Raw genomic sequence first — 16,933 nt, 5'->3', positions numbered from 1 at the left:
AAACATGCACGTCCTGTTGCCCTGGAGCGCTGGCACAGACAGCGGTGCGTCTCCTCCGCGCGGCGACCTTTCCCCTACTTTCGCTGCTCTTGGTTCATCAGGTTCACTCTGACACCGGGGACTCCCCCGACACGCCTTCTACAGCCAAGCACCCTATTTCCTCCAATCACCCCGCGATCATGCACTGATCACGCGTTATCTATTCGCCCATTGGTCGAGAGCTTTTACACCTTTGGTTGTGATTGGTAGCGTGTTGCCATCCGCCAGGGTCGCTTTATTTTGTTTTCCTTTTTTGTGATTAACACAGCTGAGGTTGAGCGGGTTTAATGCCGAAGGGCTGTAACTGCAGAGCGGTCGCACTGGTTTTAACTTAGCGACTATACAGTTTTTATTTAAGAAGTTTGACCTCCTGTCAGAGCTTTGAAATGGAAGACGCGAGTGGGGTAAGTACAGTAATGTTGTATGCAATGTATGGCTTCATATTTTTCTATGAATGGCATATTTCATTATATTCCATTTTATCAGTAGCCTTTTGTTCCGCTCTATCAGTAGAGGAGATGCTATTCTTATGGTAAAGTTTTTCATTTTTTACTTTAACTGATGCTAAAAGAACCTCAAGTTATGTAACTGTTACTACATTTCTGTAGATTACAACTGCCGATTTCTGTAGAGGTAACGGGTCTAGTTTTGCAGAGATTATATTGCCATTTGCAACACTTGATTAACAAAAAAACGCTTCTGTATTAAAGATGGTCATTTCTCTACATTATACACTATTATAATTACAATGTTACTCCCCGAATGCAACCTATTAAAACACATACCTGCGATATTACCGTAGATACTGATTGCCATTTTGAGTAAGATTTTGCTGAATGCATTATAAAGAACAATATTTGTAAACGCTGAAACGTGTTTATGTGCTGTTTTTAAAATCGTGGCCGCACATTATGAAAAGTTATTCCTGTTAGAGAAAAAGGAAGAAAACAAATGGAGCAGGGCAATTCACAGCACATACATAGCCTGGGTTTGGCAAAACCGTTATTGCCATGTATTTGTGAGGGTGGTTTCAGTAAGAGTGAACTACTTGTACTACAGGGGGTGCACGCTGGAAATGGATAGTTCCTGATGTATTTATTTTTTTCCCCCTGTGGATCCACGCCTGTTGCTCTCGCCAGGCTGTTTGCCCGGTGATGTCACACAGTCTGATAATATGTTTTGCAATGGGAGGTTCTCTTGCTTTCGATTAAATTGTAGGGTGTGCTGTAAGAGTAGATCAGCAACAAAGACACAGAACTTTGCTAAAGAGTGCCAGTTATATAATCTCGTGTTAGCCGCTGTCTGTGACTCAGATTGCAGACTGTACCTATTTTACCTGATCTTGACGGAAGTGTAGTTACAGACGTTTTCCTGTTCGCTGAAGGTGCCTCAAACAAGAACAGCAACACCAACACGTATTACTACAGCACTAGTTTATAATTCTTATCAATGTTATTACCGGAGACAGATGTCCTTAATTAACAGATTCATTATGTTCATCCTATTTCAAAAGGCATTCTCGGATGTGTTTGCTCCGTGCTGTTCTTTTGAATGGATTACACCTTCTGTATTCCTCTCTTTGTAAGTATAGGGGATAGTTTATCCAGTCTCGAAGAATACTTTGCCACCAAAGAAAATAATGCCATAGGGTTTTCTTTGGTCTTGCCACTTTGTTCACATCGGTCACCTAGTAAACAGTTTCTTTGTTTGAATCAATTTGATGCATCAATTATGTTTTTAAAGTTCTGTTTAATTTGCATTCGTAATGTTTTTATAATTGGAATGTCCCGGTTTCACGTAAACTAAGCATATATGAAGGTACTGATGGGCACCCTGTCTTGACAAGTTAAACTTCGGTTCAGTGTCGCTTTCTTGAAAGAGATAACTAGAGATACTATGAACTCAAAACGACTTACCGAGCTACAGAAATTGTTTGGCGTAGATACATTACAAATACATTATTATGTACTAGTGTGAAATGTGAAGCTTTCCAGCGATTCCCAAATTCCTAGTGTTTACTTAGGACTTCTGTTTTTCGGTTTTTATTCATTTAATTTTTAGGTGGTTTATTTTTAGATATCTTCGAGTTATATGTAAATTGTTTTTTTTTGAGGGGGGGTCGTTTTTTATATACTGTATGACATTGTTTTCGTTTTTTTCTGTCACAATGTGTATAGCATCTCGACAGTACTTAAACGCTTTGTACGTTTCCTTTCGTCCACAATGAAATCCTTATGGGGGTGGGTGAGGGGGGGGTGGGGGGGGGGGGGGGGGGGGGGGGGGGGGGGGGGGGGGGGTTTGTTTAGCCATTTTTTTATTTTTTATTTTTTTTATATTTAACCACAATTTGTAATTCTGGTTTTTAATTCCATGAGCGTGGAAATACTCCCTATCGTACTGTAATATAGTTTGTTACAATCCTCCAATAGAAATGTATGAATGTGCTGCCACTCAGTGTGTGGGGTGGGTTTACAGTATTCAGAACAAATCAATGCGAGATACAAGCCAGGAAGGCGGGACATTGCCCAGCTGCACTGGGTATTTTTTTGCAGGTATTTTATTTATTTGTTTAACGGGGTAAGGGGTTATTTCAACATGAATTGGGTAACAAATCTTTTAATTGAGAAGCCCTGTGTACATTGCAGTACATTCTTGAGTATTGCACCAGAAAATGTATTGACATCTTTTTTTTAGGTTTATCTGTTGAGGTGCACTCCCAGTCAGTTACGCATTATTTTCTTTTGTTAAGGTTGACATAATGGATATCTGTGAATCTATCATGGAAAGAAAGCGCCACGACAGCGAGCGCTCCGCCTGCAGCACGCTGGAACAGAACGATTTCGAGGCGGTAGAGGCTCTTCTGTGTATGAGCTCCGGGGGGCAGAGGGCGCAAAGGCAGGACCAGTTCAGGGCGAGGCCGCTCACCCCAGCCTCGGATTCTTGTGACTCACTAATTCAGACAGAGACCCTAGTGGAACTACAGAAGGACTTCGTTTTGTGTTCATCGCTGGTAAGTAACAGTGAGAAGTACAGTACAGTGCAATCTTTCAAAATCACATATCTGCATTGTAACACTTTAAGAAAGTTTGAACTGCACATTGCAATTCTAATACAGGTCTGAAGTTGGGTTACTTCTTTTGTTTTAAAGTTAAAAACACATGATTAGCTGCAGGGTTAGAAACTGTAGTTCTGCACCCTCTAGCCTCAATTTAGTACAGGTGTCTGAGCACCCAGGCCCTATTTAATAAACTGCTCCTCACCTATAGTGGTGTCAGTATCCCTTGATAGTTAATCTAATGTCTGATCAGTGGGATTTAAGTGGGACCTGTTTGTGAAAACACATTGAAATTGTATTTCAGTAATGCAGCATACCTGGAATCCAGGACGGGGTGCAGGAGAAGTCGGATTTCAAACCCTTGCTGTAAATACCCAATTTTAGAGCTCAGTGCGTTCTAGGCACACCGCAAAGACTCACCCAGGATCTACTTGACTCATTTGCATGTTTGACACAGTGTTTGTAACATTATTATTTGAGTGTTTAAATCTTAGAGAATTAACCTTTAAACTGAAATTGCTGTTGGTCAATTGATGCATTATTATTATTGTTATTGTGATTGTTGTTATTATTATTATTATTATTTTCTTATCTTTTAGTGTATGACACCACCACACAGCCCTAACTCTGCTGAGGCATCCACAGCCACCTCAATCCTTACATCTTCACCGTTGAGTTTTTTTGTACCAAAAACTGTCATTGTAAACTCAGGCATTTGCTCAACTGGTTTATCAAGCAGCACCGTATCTGGCTGTGCGAGGCCTGCTCTGGTAGATTTCACAGCGTGTTCCACCCAGAAGTCACCCCAGCAACAGACTGCTTCCCGTCCCTGCAGAGCCATGGCAACCAGCGTAATACGTCACACTGCTGACAGCTCCCCTTGCCAGCACATTCCTTCAGCAGAGCAGCACCAGCAGCACAGCAAACATACCGTCTTAAAGACTGTACAGGACTGCGTGAGAAATCCTGCTCCAAACGAAATGCATTCTGTGTCTTGTTCAGAAAAGCAGGACCAACAGAAATTGCCTGCACTAGCACCGTCCTCAGTAGTGCCAGAACACAGCAGGGGAACTGAAAATAAAATTACAGCCAGCCCCATGCCTTCTGTTCCTGTGGCTAGCCCTCCTGTAATCTGCCAAATGAACCATGCAGGCAGTCATGCTGGAAATATACCCACTTTCATCCAGACTGCACAGGCACAGCCAAGTAGGGTCAAACCCATTTTACCCCAGATGTCTCCTTTTTCACAGCCATTCCTTATGGGAGGCCAAGTGGTACCACAAGGCACTGTCATGTTTGTCCTTCCACAGTCCCATGTTGGACCACTTCCTCAGTGCCCACAAACCGTAATGACCCTTGGGAACACAAAGTTACTGCCCCTGGCTCCTGCGCCAGTCTTCCTGCCTTCAGGTCCCAGCTGTACATCGCAGGTGGACTTTTGTCGGAGACGGAATTATGTTTGCAACTTCCCAGGTTGTAGAAAGACCTATTTCAAAAGTTCCCACCTCAAAGCACATCTTCGCACTCACACAGGTAAATAGATACATAAATGTGTTCTTTAGAAATAATAACTATCAACAGAATCAGTTGCTGATGTTTGCAGTACATGTATGTATTTTTCCATAGAAACTTTAAAACTAGGTAAGGACAAAAGCTTGTCTCTAAAAATGGGAGCACCATGGGGTCTTGTTAATAATCAAAACAGGTGGTGGATTTTAATACTAGCACCTTGTTAATATCGCTAGATAAAATACCACTGAAGGAGGTCTGCGAATCAGTTTGAAGGTCAGGCTAGGGTTAGGGTTGGATACAAGTACTGCTTCTTACTAGATCCACCTGTATTGTATATGTGTTGGAAATATATTTTAATGTCAGTAAAACTGGTACAAGCCTTAGTGGATTTGTACTGGTGTCATTCTAAGTTGGGTTGTTAAAAATATATGACTAAAGGTTTTTCATTGTTTTAGGTAATTTTGTGCTTATTTATTTTTAGGTGAAAAACCGTTCAGCTGCAATTGGGAAGGCTGTGATAAAAAGTTTGCACGCTCCGATGAGCTGTCACGCCACCGTAGGACTCACACCGGAGAAAAGAAGTTTGCGTGCCCCGTGTGTGATCGACGCTTCATGCGCAGCGACCACCTGACAAAACATGCTCGCCGTCACATGACCACCAAGAGAGTTCCGAACTGGCAAACTGAAGTGGGAAAACTGAACAGAATAACCACAGAGAAGCACTCTGCTTCAAACCGCGTTCTTCCCCTAGGTGTGCTTGCTCCTGCTTCAAAATAACCCATCCGCTTACATATGCAAGTTGGTAGGAGTCTGGCGGTTTGTTGTAAAGAAAGACTGCTACTAGCTTATGGAAAGCAGACCTTGCACTGAACTTGCTTATCGATTTTTAAAGGAAAAATGTGCTGTGTTGTAAATAATCTTGCAAAAAAGATTGCACTCTTTTGCCAAAGACTTTGTGTGAAGTCCTCGTCTATGTATGGATGTCTCAATGTATGTATCTGTGTATATCTATATATGAAAGTATGTACTGAATTGCATTTATTAATTGGAATATTTTTACGCAAATGTTAAAATGCTATGATTATGTAAAAGATTCACTGTGGTTATGTACTGTATCACTTTACATGATATTTAATAAACATTTTTACAAAATAAAGCTCTAATATTTCATAGCAACAAGAATGAATGTAACATTTTAACAGTATCTTGAGAAACGGTTATCATTAGGCTTTCCCTGCCCTTGACTGGCTGTACAAATGAAGGCTATAATACTAATTTGATACAGGCGTTATCAAATACCTGTTCGATCCTTTTGTATAATGTTTAATAAGCATGCTTCTGTAGAAAACCATACTAGCTTATCATTTCCTGGCCTAACGTTTCTAAATCATTAATGAAAACAGTCTGGCTGTGTCACTATCCAAACAATAACAATATACTGTCTTCCAGTGTTTTTCCATTTCAATGTTTGGCAGTGGATTTTATTTGTTATCAAATTATTGCACGATATTGTGATTCAGTACTGATATACTAGATCTACGCAACAGTAAGGTTTTCCCATAGGTGTTATAAACGTTAACAAGCACAGAGAGTGAATGGGTAGACGCAGTTCTTTGTCTTTCTTCATCTGTTACCCGTTAACAAGACCTAGCCAATCGGAATCCAGATTCACAGGCTCTGGTTGTGGAGTTGTGCTGAGAGGGTAGGCTGCTGCAATTGGTTGTCTCGCCCAGCAGATGCTGTACCAGTGTCACATTCAATTTTTTGCACAAGAAAAGTTCAAAGCTTTCGATCTGAATAGGGAAGTGTATACTTGGAAAGGATCATTGATGACTCAACAAGGGAAGTGAAAGCACGAGTCCTGAACAATACTGTGGGAGCATTGGAGACATTCCTCCTGCATCAGCATTTCCATTTCCAGATTGATTCCGTTTAGTCTATCTGTATCCGTCAATATCGAGCTCCTAGTTCCTCATGAAGCCGCCTTTTTGTGTAAAATTAAAACTAGAAACACAGTTGAATGTACATTTAAAACGTTACAGCTTATTTTATTTTCTTCTAAAACACAATAAACCTGTCACATGTTGTTGCTCATCATAATATGGCTCATTTCACAGAATGACCCTATCTTCCAGCGTATACATGCAGTATGTAGGCTTTTATTATTGAAACCCTAAACACTGCAAAACTTTGAATTCACAGATGCTAAGATTATTGTACTGAAATGCTGCTTTTGTGCACCACTAGCAGTTATTGAGCTCTGCATACAACTAATTCTCACATTTTTCATATCGATTTCACCGTGTAACAATTATTATTATTTTTTTTTGTTCCTGGGTAGTAAGTGTTATTTCCTAATTGCTTATGCCTCAAAAGTATAGAAAATGGCTATTATTCCCCACAAACTTTGCTTTTGTGACCAGGGCAGTGATATTTCAAAATATCACTATTTCCAATGGGAAAACGGGCAAATGTCTTTTCGTTCACATAAAGTCCGAAAAAAACAACACATGAATCCAAATTAACATGTATTTATACTAAAGTAATACAAAAATGACTACAAAAGATTTAGAAGTGAGTAGTTTTTCGAGATTTTCGATTATACGATATTTACAGTATTGGATTCATATGTTGTTTTTTTCTGACTTTATGTGAACGAAAAGACACACATTTGCCCGTTTTCCCATTGGAAATAGTGATATTTTGAAATATCACTGTCCTGGTCACAAAAGCAAAGTTTGTGGGGAATAATAGCCATTTTTTTGTTAATGGTAGTAACATGTGCTTTATGCCCAACTTATTGCTGTGTGGACCCCCAGCAACAAACTTCAGAAAACCTTATAAAATTTCTGGCCGTACTCCTCAAAAATAATTATCTGCTGCTTTTCTTCTCCTACCGAGCCTGGTTCTGAAATTACTGATTAAATTATTTGTTTACATTATTTTTGGGGCTTCACCTTTATTTAGCTGCAGTATTCTGTACATACAAAAACTGAATGAACCCAGGTCCGATTGGAAACAACAAGGCGACTGTCCCACAGCATACCTGTGCTTGCATCTATGTTCTGCATACCCAGAATTCTTGGCGTGTTTTGAGATAGCTGGTTATCAGGTGCTCATATCTTTTGAGTAAGTAAGTGGTGTCTTATTTGGTTTTGTATGCTAAACAGCCTTCTCTATCAGCAAGATAAGTGTTTTCAGCTCAGCTATTGCTAGGGTGTTTGTGGGTCAGTCCTAGCATATCTCTTTCTGACTTCCTGAGGATGGTTATAGAGATTACAGGTTTACAGGTTACAGTTTTTCGAGATTTACGATTATACTGTAAATGTACAGTATAATCGTAAATCTCAAAACTACTCACTTCTAAATCTTTTGTAGTCATTTTAGTATTACTTTAGCATAAATACATGTTAATTTGGATTCATATGTTGTTTTTTTCTGACTTTATGTGAACGAAAAGACACAAAAGCTCCCGTTTTCTCATTGGAAGTAGTAACATTTCAAAATATCACTGTCCTGGTCACAAAAGCAAAGTCTGTGGGGAATAATAGCCATTTTCTATACTTTTGATGCATAAGCAATTAGGAAATAACACTTACTACCCAGGAACAAAAATTGTGTTACATAGTGTTTTCATTTGCCAGTTAACTGATACTAATCCTATAGAATGTTCTTTGCTGCGTTATCTGTGCCAACTAATCTCCCTAGTTTTGTCGACAAATTTTGCAAGCATCTTCCAAGCTATTATTGATAATGAATGGTTTCCCATTTGGTTGGTTTTAATCAATCTAAGACAGTAATGCAGTTCATTCATAACTATACTTCAGCTCAACCATAGGGTTTGTAGATATAACAAAGATTATATATATATATATATATAATATATATATATATATATAGATATATATATATATATAGATAGAGAGAGAGAGAGAGAGAGAGAGAGAGAGAGAGAGAGAGAGAGAGAGAGAGACATTGAGAGGAAAGCCTGCTAGTTTAAACATTTGTCAATTAATTTGACTAGTTTCTTTTTGTATTTGTGCTAAATTAAATTGACCACTCTCAAGAATCATGCCAAAATCTGAAACTGCAGTGGTTTTGTAATGTGGACTAATGTCACCTAAGCTGAGAACACAAAACTAATTCCACTTGTGATTTGAGCCATAATCAGACCTCTGCCAAGGAACCTCCTGTGAATGTGTTTACATTTAAGCATCCCTATAAAGTAACTCTGAGAGACATCTACTGGCACCCTTCACTTTGACCTTTATATAGACAATGTAATAAAACAATTTAAGGGAAAACATTACAGTACAAGCTATGTAAAATGCTGATTTTTTATTGACATTTCTACATAGAGCTTAAGCACACTGAATACATGTTTTATACACTATAGATCAACATGTGTGTCATTTCGACTCACTTTTGTCGTCCGTGTTTTACAAAATAACTCTTATATAATAATATATATATATCTATATAAATATATATATATAGTCATATAATATAATTTATATTATATATATATAGAGAGAGATGTATATCTGAATCATTTGGGATTTCTATTTAAAAAAATGAATGAATGCAAACTTTCACAGAAAGCTTTTGTCCGTTCATGATGTTAACAATGGAGGGTACTTTAAATGCAACTTACTGAAACTATAAAATAATTACATTAGGCAGCATTTTACTTCAGGGATCCATAAGAAAGAATTTATAAACTTTTTTTTAAAGGTTTGACACATTTAATGACACACTACAAGTGGAACAGTCAACTTGCAATAAAGCAGTCAGCCCTCAATGAGATTCCTACCTCAGAGCTCATGAAACTGGTTTAAAACCACTTCATTGCACCAGTCTGCTGATATTACTAATTACATAACCAACACTTAAACTAAAGTGTTTCCAACCATGCTAACGACAACGAGAGGACATGCTGCTTTACAAAAAGATTACAAAACTTTAAATGAACATACCTATATCAGCGGGATGTGTTTTTGTAAGAAGAAGTACATTTAATTGGTTACAAATTGAAAAAAAAAGTTTAACAAGTAATAGTTTTATGAATAGCTTGTTTTTATTAATCAATAGGAAATAAACCAATTGTCGCTTTCTTGCAAATAGATACAATGAAATCCAAAATGGTTGTACTTCATTTTAAAATACAGAAGGTGGCGCCAATGAGATACACAGGCACAGCAGCTTGCTCGACATTTGAGTCGTCTGGGATTTCCCTCCAAAACTCCAGCTGAATAATTCAGGCTTTGTGGAGTGGAGTGCCTTCTCAGGCAAGCACAGCACAATTAAGGTATGTTGGGCGAAGTCAGGAAATGAAGCATACTGCAAGGGGGCTCAAATAACTCAGACGCCAGAGCGCAGTTAGAAAAACATTCTCTCCCTCAGTTTTGACATTATGTTTAATTTGTGAGCAGTGATATTAATGGATTGAGGTACAAAATGAAATGGTTCTCGCTCAGTTTTCAGAGCAAGGAATTGATATTTTCCATGCAGTCAACATGAACAAATGTTATTAATGAATTTGTTATGCAAATGTCATCCCTGGTGTATATATATATATATATATATATATATATATATATATATATATATATATATATATATATATATATATATATATATATATATATATATATATATAATATATACAAGCTGCATATCCCTGTTGCACATCAGTTTCATTGCTGACTGGCAAGGCAGCAGATCTGCTCCTTCTTTACAGCAGGCGCTTGGTTGGCAGGTGCTTCTGTTTCCAAGACTGCGCACATTTCTGATTTCATGAGGTACAGTCGATGAAGGAATAGAAGTGATAATCACATCTCTCTCCAGAACAATGTCGATACCTTTCAGGAATCACTGCTGTCATACACACCGTATGTCAACAATTCTGTCATTACAAATTACCAAACGAGCTTTTCCCACACAAAACATCACATTTAACCAAAACACTGCTTTCAGAAAACAGATTCTATATATTTTTAAAATTTTGATTAACGTTGCTATTTCTTGAATCAATTCACCATCTCTTTGAACAAACTCTAGTGTTTCTGCAATGTAAAGTGCCTTTGTTTTAGATACGTTCATTTCCTCTGCCCATCAGCTGTACTCTCGCTCTATGCTGGACATGAGTTCCTCTTCAGAGCCGTCATAGAGAACCGTGGCTGCATTCTCACTGCTGTTGTGCAATCTGAAAACAACAGTGATCTTTGATCAGTTATTGAGATCTGACCTCTCTAGTCCCACAGTACAATCCATCCTGGCTTCATTCCTACACTATTAAATATGCTTTGACAGAACAGTAGCCTCTAGTAACTGCTAACAGCTGGTCAGCAGTGTGATGTGCAACCCTTACATTATATAAGGGCAGTAGAATGTTCTGTGATATTATAGGTGTAATTGCACGAGGGAAGTAAACAGGATGTGGGTGTCACACCATGAGTGTCATATAACCCAAACATAGAAACACGCCTTCCTATAATATTATATGCCTTCCTATAATAGTATAGACTGCTTTACTGTTAATATACAAGTTAGAAAACCATAGCAATTGTTATTGAGTCCATCTGCTCGTGAACTGCTGGTAGGACTAATGCAGACCATTTGTTATGATATTCCATTAAACCTTCTGTGGATGGAAGTCTTTGTAACTTTTTAATGGCAGTGCCATTTGTAATCTGTTACTTTTATCCTTGGAAAGATATACAGCAGCACCCAAAAACATTTGGTTTCTATAAAATAATTTTAAATAGTTATGTGCAATTATGTAATAATAATAATAATAATAATAATAATAATAATAATTACAAACAGTAAAGCTATGTTCTTAAAAAAAAGGAAAATATTCTTGATGAAAATAAATCGTATAGCTCTTGATTTTATACATTAAGCAGCAATTGAATAATATAGAGCAAGGTACTCACATGTCTGCCAAATTGCTGTTCTTCAAATCTTGGGTCCTTCCCTGCTTCTGGGAGTCCTTTATATTAATAATGAGGGTGAGTTAGTGTTTACAAGAACAAAATAAAATAAATATAAACAACACACACACACGCAACAGTTTTGAGTCACATATCAGAAAACAATTGCCCCAGAGAGCAATACTGACTGGCAGGGGTTATTTTGCCTGAAGCCAAAGTAGGGTTATCAGAAGGCTCCATAATTCCGGGACATTAAGTCAGGTCGGGTCATTCAACTCACACAAATGAGTTGATTTTATTGAACATGAAGTGAGTGTGAACTGTGTGAACTGTTGCTAAAGAGAATGAATAGTTTTGCTAACTAGTTACCAAAAGCACACACCTGTCCGGGGGCGGGAATTACTTCCTCTGAGGATCGTTTCCATCAATCAGACCTTAACGCCTGCTGATTTGCTGTGTTTGTCTGATTGGGGCGGGACTGTGCGAAGCAGGAAAAAATATTAAATAAATAGAAACTTAACCTAGAAAGAAAGGTTAAACTAGAAAGAGTGCGGGTGACTGCAAAATCCTCTATAATGATGTAATTGAATATTTTGATAGATAATTCTTACCATATCAAATTTCATGCAATAGGATTTGAATATGGAGCCTGGCAAAAACGTTCTTAATGATGTAATCACATTCAATATTACCTGCTACATGCAATATAGACCACTTTTTTTATTGATGGCCATGTGACCTTCTTTTGACCAATGAAACAGCTGGATAAAAATCCAAAGTTTCCTATATATTGAAGCACGTCGGCAAGGCAGAACAAAAACAGTGGTCCCACACCCTTTTATGCAAACGAGTCTGTGGAAACCCACCAATTCTATTGGCCCTACCCTTGAAGTTGACCCAGTAAAAACAGAGATTTTAACAGCCACTCATATCAGGCATACCCAGAACGACAGTATTAACACAATGTGGTTACAGATGGAGCACAACAAAAGAAAACACGGATATACAAAGAATGTCACATTGCCCCCACATTTTTTGTCCCCAAAAAGCAACTCAGCGTCCCGTCAGTGGGTTTAGGTTACAACCGCGCTTGGCACTGGCAGTCCGGCAAGGTCCGCAGACTGGAACCCAGTTTGAATGACTGACCTAATACCGTCCTTTGGTCCAGAAAACAAGCAGAGCAGCTAGGCAGCGGTTCCAGCACCCAGCTCAGCAGCGTATGACACAAAGTCCCGGTACCTGGTAGGCTTCCGCAGATTCTGGGAGGTTGTTCCTGATCGCGGGGAGAGTTCACTGTAGGTTCCAGGCTGGTGGCATGGGTCTGTGATGCCAGTGGTGAAGGGAGAAGCATCCTTGTTGACCACGGCATATCACCCGGTGAGGCTGGACCTGGTGGAGGGGTGATCGGAAATGAATCCTGGCGGGGAGTGCAGTGGCATGGTGACTGGTGAGATGGGGCCTGCTGCTGGTAAGGAGCAAGGTGGTTGTGGTGTAGGATGACTCTCTGATTCAACTTTCCAAACTTCAACTGACGATGGCTGGCGCGGTGTGCGCTGCATTCAGGTTGGGGTTGGAGGAGTGGATCGATGATTCCCGTTACATCGGCCCACACTCGTTTCCCACCAGTGGCTTGTTGGGTCTGGGCCACGGCTCCTGCCGGGGGCAGTTGGCACGGATGTGGCCGGGTTGACTGCATCTCCAGCAGTGGCGGTGGGTAGATGGTGTTGGTGTGGCCGACCGCTCCAAAATGGCCTGCTGGACAGCCACGATCTCCCGCAGGATCTCAGGCAGTTGCATGGTGCCCTGTTCCGCTTCGCCTCCCTCTTGTTCATCTCCCCGAACTGTGGGCCGGAGAATGGTGCTGCTCTCTTCCTGGGTCACATCCTCCCACTCCTAGGTGAGTTGAAGAGCGGATTGCTGGGACTTGCAGAGCTCACCCGGTCCCATGGCTTCAACAAACTGGAACAGCGCTTGCCCCTGCCGTTCTCAGGCTGCAACATTCAGCAGCACCACCTGGGCATCCTCTCTCAGCGCCGCTGTCAGCTGCTGGGCCTTGTCCTCTTTGTCCAGCTGCACAGTTTGCCCAGCACCATCAGTTGGGCATGAAATGCTTCCCAGCTAGTGGTGCCATCAAAACTGGGCAGCTTCTCAGTCCGTCATCCCACCATTACAGCTCCGCTCATCCCTCTCTGTTCTGGTTCTCTGGCATGGCACTCTTTTTGACCCAGTCGGGCCCCGTGCGCTCTGCCACTAGTAAGCACCACTCTCTGCCGTTAGTTGATGGTCGCTCTGCCTCCCCCACTCACTCCATCTTGGTCTTCATCGCGACGCTTCCCAGAGCCCAGCCGAGCGCTGTGCTTGAGCCTGCCGGTAGGTGCCATTCTCTGGCGCTGGCCAAAACTTGGTCTGCTTCACAGGACTCCTTCTCTCACTGGAGCAGCCTCTCCAGCACTTATCATGCTGTCTCTTGCAGGTTCTTTCTTCATGTTGCCTTGATCGATCTCCATCCCCCTTCTAATGCCAATGTAGCATGACGGCAAGGCAGAAGAAAAACAAGAGAGGCTCTTCGGAAATTGACACTATTTATTGTTGCTGCTCTCACTGGCAGGTTCAGAGTCCACAGCTCTGAGCAACTCTGCTTCCAGGAAGAAAAGTGACCCAAACTGGGGGCACAGCCTCTTTTTATTCCCACGGCCCCGCCCCCTTATATGCAGATGAGGGCACAGAAACCCACACACATTTTATAAGCTCTACCCTTGAACTTGACCCAATAAGAACAGAAATTTTAACAGCTACTAACATCAGGCATACCCAGGACAGTACTAACAACACTAGCACAATAAAAGAAAACACGGATACACAGAGAACGTCTCTCTCTGTCTCTCTCTCTCTCTCTCTCTCTCTCTCTCTCTCTCTCTCTCTCTATATATATATATATATATATATATATATACACATACATACACACACACACACACACATATATATATATACACATACATACACACACACACACACACACACACACATATATATATCCATGATAAACTGCCCTATATTGTTAATGATCATGAAAAAAATTAAAAAAAAAAACCCTAGAAAAAAGAGGTTATGAAGTAATCTAATTTGGGAACTTGGCAAAACGATCTGTTTACGTCTTTAAAATGAATCATGGCACGGAATATGTCGACCGTTTCCTTTATTAAACAACTGTTCTGCAAGATATTTACGAATTTCAATAGCCTACAGATATTTGTACGTGTAACTGTGTAGGTAGTTATGTTTTATATAAAATGAGTTTAATGTCTTTTTAATGTAAGCATTTACATTTTGCAACACATGGAGCTGCGTGGTAACTGTTTTTACAAGACTTGGACAGTGGATAGGAATTATGTCAGTGTAGCAAAAATGTACTGAGGATAAAGAACCATTCATATTTTTTAAAGTACTTTATATATAATAAATTAATACAGCGAACCTGTCCTGAATTGCAGAATTATTACAAATGACAAATACTGCTACAGGCTATTATATCAATAGGCAAATGAAGATAATTATACGAAAACTGATAATAACAGGGAAACTTTTAAATAAATAAAACAGTAACTAAACACATATCTGAATAAGCCTATAGCCACACCACTGATTCAATTCGTTCCTGATTCTCATTTGTACAATGTATAATAATAAATTACTGTATAATACTAAATAACGCAGAGCACAACAATATGCCAGCATTGTTTTTCCCAGTGAACAGACGGTACCGAATCAACATGGCATATATTAACTGATGTTAAGAAACTTTGTCAAATAACAACTCTGTGTTGGTTAATTTGTGACTTACGTTTCTCATCATGTTTTGGCTGCAGGTGTCTCTGTTGTTAAATACCGGTATGTTGTTTTCCGAAGGACGGACCACTGTGCCTTCACACATCTGGACTCGGTTGTACTGCTGCACGTCCTTTGGGCCGAAGAGCCCAAAGCCAGGTTGTTTGTTACTTCTCATCTGGTCCACTTTCTGAATGTAAGGCGTCGAATTAAAGTCAGACCCTTTGTACACCTGTCTTGAATTACAAAAACTGTAGGTGTTTGATCTGACAAAGGAGTTATTTTGATGTTTTCTGCTCGAGTAAAAATCACGACTTTCATATTCTGCCAAAACTCGATCTAGTTCTCCTTCTATGTCGTCTTCATCGTCGTCGATTGAAAAATCCGAGTCGTGTCCTTCGCTGTGGCAGCCTAGGCCAGACCTGTTGCTAGACTTGCTGAAGTCGGAGAGTTGCTGAATCTTGTAGGAGTTATACAAGCGCTTTTCCTCTTTGGGATCACTGTCACCTCCATTCCTTTCTTTTTTATTTATGTACATATGATCCTCTTTTTGTAATCCAGATGAAATCTTTTTCCCTCTGCTGCTTCCACTGCCCATGGTGTTGTCCTCTGTGAGATTATATAATAAGTGATTTAGCTGTCGTCAAAGTCAATGCAATGCGTGAGATTCTGGTGGTTACATTTTTTCTGATGTCTGGGATGTGGTTGAATACCCCTGCCTTCCACTAAAGGCGAATCGCACATTGAGTAAGTTAAAATTTAACTTTTCTATTTAGGCTGACATCAGAACTGGAAAGCCTGAACAAAGTAAAATAAAATAAATAAATAAATAAATAATAAAAAAATAGAAATACATACAGCGTTTTCCTTTGAAAAGTAGGGTAAAAAGTATTACGAGGTACAAACTTTATTGCCCAAATAACTTTGTTGACTATTATTCTATGACAGATGACAGTCTAGTCTACAGTTGAAAGATTGCTATAATTTTTAATACAGCAGCAGTAGCTGACTGGAAGAAGTGTTCTCACGCTGAAGTTAAACTGAAACTCTGCCGTGGTGCTCCCAAGCCATCTGGATGCATCTGGCTGAAAAGACCACACTGTTTACATAGACCCGCATACCGCGCTCTTCTGTTAGTATCGCAGAAGACAGAAAGAAAACATTGCTTTCAGCTGCCCTTGCTTGTGCAGCTCGGAGGCTTTTGACTGCCCGCTTGAGAGTGCGGTGTCTCCTTCACGCAGAAGAAGGGTTACACAACGAAGTGCACGAAATGCACACATATAAAAAAAGATTACATAACTTAAATAGAATCTAGTGGTCGTCCCACGGGAAACACGCCCCTCCTATCCAAAAAGCAGATGTCCTGAAAATGTTTAAACAGTTGTGTATTCATTTACCACAACAAAAAAGATCTACCATTTTCTTGCTGTACACTTAATACTCTTCAATACATCCCTAAGTAAACATCAGATAAATGATGACGTTGTATAATGATTACATTAAGATTGTGATGCAGTTAAATTTAAGTAAGACATCAAGGCATATTAATTAACCCATCCATAAA

At 39.8% G+C, this 16,933-nt stretch overlaps 2 protein-coding genes across 3 annotated transcripts; one reads left to right on the top strand and one right to left on the bottom strand.

The window, feature by feature from the left end:
- Positions 1-296: 296 nt before the first annotated feature.
- LOC121317531 (Krueppel-like factor 11) lies at positions 297-5,751 on the top strand. Of its 2 annotated transcripts, none has more exons than XM_041253563.1 (4): positions 297-443; positions 2,789-3,049; positions 3,694-4,627; positions 5,088-5,751. In XM_041253563.1, exons 1-4 carry the CDS (start codon positions 426-428, stop codon positions 5,381-5,383), a joined length of 1,509 nt encoding a protein of 502 aa, XP_041109497.1. In that variant the 5' UTR covers positions 297-425; the 3' UTR covers positions 5,384-5,751. The 2 variants fall into 2 exon arrangements, with proteins under 2 accessions (XP_041109497.1, XP_041109496.1); XM_041253562.1 differs by lacking the exon at positions 297-443 and adding an exon at positions 1,515-1,620.
- Positions 5,752-9,149: 3,398 nt separating this feature from the next.
- On the bottom strand, positions 9,150-16,606 carry LOC121317532. The gene is made up of 3 exons (XM_041253564.1): positions 15,386-16,606; positions 11,545-11,600; positions 9,150-10,811 (listed from the first exon to the last, which is right to left on the bottom strand). The coding sequence occupies exons 1-3, from the start codon at positions 15,965-15,967 to the stop codon at positions 10,721-10,723; spliced, it is 729 nt and encodes a 242-aa protein (XP_041109498.1). The 5' UTR covers positions 15,968-16,606; the 3' UTR covers positions 9,150-10,720.
- Between the last annotated feature and the right edge of the window lie 327 nt (positions 16,607-16,933).

The sequence above is a fragment of the Polyodon spathula genome, chromosome 6 (assembly GCF_017654505.1).
Source record: "Polyodon spathula isolate WHYD16114869_AA chromosome 6, ASM1765450v1, whole genome shotgun sequence".
NCBI classification, from domain to species: Eukaryota; Metazoa; Chordata; class Actinopteri; order Acipenseriformes; family Polyodontidae; genus Polyodon; species Polyodon spathula.
Note: the sequence above shows the minus strand (reverse complement) of the source record. Positions and strands in the feature narration are given on the sequence as shown.